This window comes from Corvus brachyrhynchos, unplaced genomic scaffold (assembly GCF_000691975.1).
Source record: "Corvus brachyrhynchos isolate BGI_N302 unplaced genomic scaffold, ASM69197v1 scaffold68, whole genome shotgun sequence".
NCBI classification, from domain to species: Eukaryota; Metazoa; Chordata; class Aves; order Passeriformes; family Corvidae; genus Corvus; species Corvus brachyrhynchos.
The window spans coordinates 713360-719753 of NW_008240039.1; the positions used below are offsets into that span (position 1 = coordinate 713360).

The 6394-nt window shown below is 45.6% G+C and overlaps 1 protein-coding gene across 1 annotated transcript in view; it reads right to left on the minus strand.

Annotated features, from left to right (window-relative positions):
• Nucleotides 1-1675, minus strand: part of TMEM201 (transmembrane protein 201) — a 20521-nt gene extending 18846 nt beyond the window's left edge. The window contains exons 1-3 of the mRNA XM_017743965.1: nt 1651-1675; nt 1275-1414; nt 539-733 (exon numbers count right to left, since the gene is read on the minus strand). Coding sequence (XP_017599454.1) covers nt 539-733; nt 1275-1414; nt 1651-1675 — 360 coding nt within the window. The remainder of the gene's footprint in view (nt 1-538; nt 734-1274; nt 1415-1650) is intronic.
• Between the last annotated feature and the right edge of the window lie 4719 nt (nt 1676-6394).

A 6394-nucleotide genomic window follows, 5' to 3' on the forward strand; every position in this document is an offset into this window, starting at 1 on the left:
AGCAGGAAACCCTGTTGCTGTAACTGCAAAATCCCTTTGCCCTTCTAGGCACAGATGCCTAACCAGGGAAATTATGTGGCTGCAGAGGATTCCTCTCCTACTTCACTAGTAAATGCAGAGCAGAACAGCCAGGGCCTCAGGAAAACAAAATCTATTAAGGCTTTTATTGTGGGCTGTTGTGCCTCTCAGATCCCATAAACTCAGCCATGGGAAGTACCAGAGTTGTAAGATGATCTCAGAAATGTTTTGGGCTCGAGCTTCAATTTCCAGTGCTCATCTAGAACAGGGGTACATTCCAGCTTTGAAGTAGAATTAGGTAAATTTGCAACACTAATCAGTGAACTTCTCTGCACTGGAGTGCCACACAGTGCTTCTGAAGACTGTTGGAGCATCATTCCACAGCACACTGAGAAACTGCTCTCTCTCCTGCTTACTGGGCTGCATCATGGAATGAACAGAGCAGGAACAGCAGATACACGGATGGGAATGCCTTGGACAAACATTCTCCAGTGACTGGCAGTCCCTAACGAACACTTACCTCCTCCCTTGGTGAGAATGAAGCCAGCTGTTTGATTTTCATGGTTTGATGGTTGTTGCATTTCTTGCAGAGCAGAATTTGGCTGCTCACCCACTGCTGCGGTTTGGCGGGGTCACAGAAAGTCGGACTGCCCGACACAACGTGGTTAAGGTGTTCCATGTACTGGGCAGGGATGGGCTTGTTGTAGTCTCCATTCTGACAAAAAGCAGGGGGGAAAGCAAACATTCCATCATAAAATCAAAGCTAGGTTGACTGTAAGATTCCCTAAGCTCTGTCAGCAGCTCTACATTTCATTAGCATTCACCTACGTAACAAAATAAGTAAGTAAAAAAAGAGACAAAATGCTTCAAATCTTCGCCCCATCTCCAGTGTCCGGCACACCTATCACAAGTAGCTGGTGGTGCTGGATTTCAGCTTAAGACAGGCCTTGCTATTTAACGGGATACAAAACCAGAGAAGAATTGTTCCATATAGTAAAAAGAGTATTCTTAAGAGATATGTCAAGGCCACTTTTGCCCTTTAAAGCAAGAGAGGAAAATTTGCCTTGGTCTCTCTAGCCAGCACACCCCAGTGCAGTGGATTCTTTCTCCAAGTTCAGGTGCAGAGCCCACGGGTGCTCAGCGCAGAGCTGCCAGCTGTCCAACCGCTGGACATTCAGCTGCCCTGCAGCTGTACCATCCCAAGTGAGGAGCAGGGCTCCCAGGGCATGCACATCCCCAGCTGCTGCTCCCAGTACCTCCTGGAAGCCGTTGTACTGCTCGCAGTTGGGGCAGTCCCAGCAGTTGCGGTTCCCGTACGGCACCACCGTGTCCTGATTGCAGAACCAGCAGTTCACCGACACGTGCGTGGGCTTCTTCCTGTCGGGAGAGGAAACGTCTCAGGCAGGAGCACTGAGCTCAGCTGACGGAGAGGAAAGCAATGGCTTTCAAACAGGGAAATGCAGGAAAACAATCAATCTTCCCGTTCCATGTGCGTAGTGATATGACTCGGAGTAGTCATTTTAGCAATGAAAAGATGGACTGTTAAAGTGGAAATAAATTCTGCCTGACAATCATACCCCTGTTCTAGTACCATGGACGTGCCAGAATTTTAATAATAACCTTGTGAATTACCCATTTCACTGTTTTTCAGGGGCATATTTGGGGGTGCAAGTCCTCTCCATAATCAGCAGTGTTATTCTATGAGAAGGTGCAGTAGAATTGATGCTTAATACACAGGATTCCAGGAGAAGGAAGTCAGGATCCACAAGACCTGCCTGTGACAGTGCTCAGAAACCCAGGAAACAGGCTCATGGTTACAGTTCTATCTGCCCCGTTTGGCAGAAAATTTTTCAAGGACAAGGGCATATCAAATTATCCTGAGGTTCCAGCACTGTGAACAGCTGTTTCTTCACAACTTTAAGTACTAAAGGAACTGAGGAATCAACATTTCTTCCCCTGCTTTTATGCACTAGAACTGAAGGGATAAAGACTAATGACCTTGATCCGTGAGCCCCTTGTTTTCTAAAGCAATCCTGTTAAAACAACAGCCAGTACAGACAAACAGCTGTGACGTGGCCCCACCACAACAGGTTGTGACAGATGTTTGAGCAAAGAACTTCAGTGGCCCAAACCCCTGAGCCTGTCTGCTAGAGAAGCTCTGCATTTGTCTCGACACAGTGCAATCCCCAAGAGGAGCTTCCTGGCAGGTCAAGGCACCACAGCCCAGCTGTCTGGGTTTATCAGAACCAGTCCCAGTTCCAAGGGAGGGCAGCTGCTCAGGACTCGCTATGGCATCTACGCAGACAGATGGAGCCAGCTGCCACCAGCCCAGCTCCACTAGGGAATTATTAATCTGTGTGGCTCCACTGCAGCAGCAGAGAGGGCGATGGAGCAGGGGAGCTCACCAAGGGCCTGGGGAGCAGCTAACAGTAGCCAAAGTGCTCCCAGTTGAGAGCAACTTTTCCCAGCTGTGGGAAATGTTCTCTGCTGCTGAAACATCTGAATGCTGCAGAAGTGTTGCCTGGCACCCTGCAACCAAACAGCCAGGGGGGTCTTCTCTCTCAGCCATCACCTCTCTAGATGGATCTCTACAACTGACATTTTTTCCCATTTCCATAGACCATGCCTTGAAACTTGGTTCATAAAATATCAAACCCTCAAGCAATGTCCGAGCCTCCTGTTCAGGCACTAACAATGAGGATATGCTTGAAATGAAGCACTGAAAAGCCAGAATGTACAAAGGATTCCCTGCCAGATGCTGAAAGAAAATGGCTGGAGCTACTAGGATGACAGATTCTCATCTCAAAATAGATGCAAACACCCACACTCCTCTTAAAATGAATATTCCCTGCTCAACTTTCTTCACTGCCAAGGGGGCTCAACTGATCCGAGTTAAAAATACCACTGCTAAAACTAACAGGCAAAAAAAGCCCCCAAACCAACCCAGAGTTTAAAGCAGACAAATCTAGGTCGACAGTCTGAGTTATCCACGAGCTACCGCTGTCCAAAAGCCAAGCACATGCCAAAGCAGCCACGTGAAGGGTGGACAACAACACCTGTTGTATTGGTTCAATCTCACTGTCACAGGTGTAAAAGCTGTGCAAATATAACATGTAGGGTTCAGCCCCCAGAACACAAACCCTGCTGCTCCTAGGGCACAGCCTGAACTCTGAGGGAGGTTATTGCCCAGGTCCCAGGTACTGCAGAACCTGCCACAACCCCTCCCTCTCGCCGCTGTGCACCATCCTCTGGCACCCACGGAAATAAGACACACCACCCCTCAGCTTCTACCCACCCCCAGGCTCTAAATTCCATGACATGACAGAGGTAGAAGCACTGATTTCAAGGATAACGAGTGGAAAGCACTGGCAAAGAAATGAATAAAGCAGTCATGCTATAAAGCAAAAACCATCAATGCCAAACCCTACCTGAGAACTTGCTAATATCAAAGACCAAATCCTCAGTATACTCGAGACCTTTCCATCTTTTTCCAAACAGGATTTCCCTTCTCGCTCTTGAGGCTCAGGAAGTACTACCAAGGATTAAGTAGCAGCACTTCATTCTGACAATGTATGCAAAAGAAATGGCTACATCCTGGATTATTTAGGATAAAAGGCAGTAATACTTCCTTTTGTGAACCTATAATCTGCTGCCATAGAAATAGGTGCAAAAAAATCCCAAATTCCCAATCTGGTGCACGCAAAAAGAAGAACAAGGGGAGAAAAAGGTCATTTAGGCAAGAACATGTAGGTAGGGTGCTAATTTTCTAGTTACTGGGCAGGACTGAAAAAAACCAGAAAACAAGTTCTGCATTTGGAAAGACTCTCAAATACAGATTTAACTACTTTGGAGCTATATTTACCTTGACTGAATTCAGGCAGCAGCTGAGGGCAGTGAGCTAAAGCACACACTGCTTTTGAAGTCAGATCCTGGTATGAGACTGACAACACAAACCCAAGCCTTTAGCGTGCGCTCAATCCCTTGCAAAATGAAAGGCAAATCACCCCTGAGGAGTTTATAATCTACCACTGTACCAATCTGAACCAGCTTCACTGGACAGAGAACCTCCCAGCAACCAAAAACCTGAGCAACAAGAAGTAATTGAGTTACCTGCAGCACAGAGAGATTCCATTCACAGCTGACTTGCTGTGCTAACTCCATGTGTAACCTGCACACCCAGTCAGGCTCAGAAAATATTCCCAGGCTTGGACAAATTGTTTTGCAGGTAGAAAGTATTTGCTTAAGACAAAATTGAGGAGAAAATACCTGCAGTAAACTCAGTTATGAGATCAACACCTAAATGCTGACATTGCTCAGATAATATGACAAAATGCTCCTTTGTGAGAAGCTACTGGATTCCGTTATTTTGCTCACAAAAATCAGGCTGCAGCTCTGCAGGTCCCATTGACAAACACTGGTTAGCAACCAGTTTGTGTGTGTCATGTAACGTAAGGAGGAACCTAGGCTCCTTCCAACTCCCAGCACTCTTCATTACTCCTCATTTATACACACATTTAAGGTCATGCTGAAGTCCACGCTTCTAATGGATTGCCACAACAACAGTCCCCTTATAAGTGCTGGTAATAATAAACTGGATTTATAAATATTTTTATTTACATCTATTCCCCACCCTCTTTACTACTAAGAGAGAAGATGAAGATGTTTACTCTTCTATAGTCTTGAAAGAGACCACTGGTGGATGTGCAGCTCTTCGCTGGATTATCCTCATTCTCTGCCAAGGATTAGAAGAAAAACCCAATTTTCCATTAAAGGTATTTAAAGCAGCAGTCTTCACTCTGGCACAACTGGATTACGAAGCAGTTATTCATATGTCTATGCCAGCAAATCTGAACAAAAAGCACATGGGGAAGAGGGGCTGTTTTGCACAGATCAGTTTTGATCAAACGACATCTAGGGGCACTTGGACAGACCAAGCCCTGGCCCGGCACTGTCGGCACAACTGGGTTAAGAGCTCAGCTCCCTGGCAAGGAAGCTCCTGGGTGGCAGATAACAGCTGCCAAACTCTAGGTTGTGCCCATGTCCATCGCCTGTCAGTAAAGGGGTCTGTCAGTGCAGACCCAACACTAACCCCCATTTTCCAGTGCAAGAAAAACACATCACAGCTGCCTAGACTCCAGCAGGTGAACTATGATATAGATGCATTTGCTCAGAACTAGCACCTACAGACAAGATTTAGCCATGAGACCAAATTTCTAGTACAGCGTTGTAAGTTACAAAGCAGCTTGTCCTCTCCCAAGAGCCAGACTTAGTGATCTCTCAACCAGAAAAAAGGTGCCCAGTGGACCCAGGCAGGGACACAGACCCAGTGATAACCACCCCCAGGTTCTGTGCATATCTGGACATCAAATCTTTTATCTCCTTGATCAACAAAAAGCAAAGGCAGCATCATATCCATGCCTGACATCATGTCTGTGTCCCTTATTATGCTGTCCTTCTGATGGCTATGGAAGATTCATTTAACTAAGGCAGAACTAAGAAATGTGGAAGTATCAGGATAGTACTGAGAAATACAAACATGTAGCCTCAAAGAATTATCAAGGTCACCTGAAAGAATTTACCAGCAGTCTTCAAGGACTTGGGGAGAAATGCTTTCCATTCCAGAAACCTTTTAATGAACCTGAGCAAAACAAATCCAATCTCCTCCCTCAAAAGGCATGTTAGCCTCAACTGGGTCAAAGAAATCTTGCCTGCTTCAGTGGGATTGCTTTAGGCCACCTGGATTACTTGGCTACCCTAAATCTGTCATAGAAATGCTAAGTCTTATATATGGGCTAGTGTCCCATTGATCATTGATATGGTTAAATAAACAGCAGATGCTTTAGAGCAAACCTCAGGCATCATATTGAGGATGTAGGAATACGCTTCTCTTGCAAAGCATAAACTTGAAATGAACCTTAACACAGGGAGCCCTTGGGACTGGCTTGTCTCCAATAGAAGCACTTAACAGACAAGCAGACTGCAAAGTCTATTGCTATAAAGACTGAAATGCCTTATATTCCACACATCCCTACATTCCTATCATGCTATGCTAGATTAGAATCTGCCAAATTAAGCTTTTCTCCTTTTACGAGATCTGAATCATGACATCTCTCCTGATGCTTTTCAAACCTGGTTTTCAATTGGTCTGAATTTGTTCTAAGACCAGGAACGTTCTGTGCAATTAAGAAATTAGTAACCAGAGAATTCTGGTCCTTAATCAATAATTTTGACTTGTAAGGCATCTCTCCAAGTTCTAGCACTGTGCCAACAGCGCTGTTATTTTACAGACCTGTTCCCCAGCAATCTTTCCTTCACCCCACATCAACCAGAGAAAGGAGCAGGATCTTCTCTCTCCCTGCCTCAAAGAGCTCAGAAA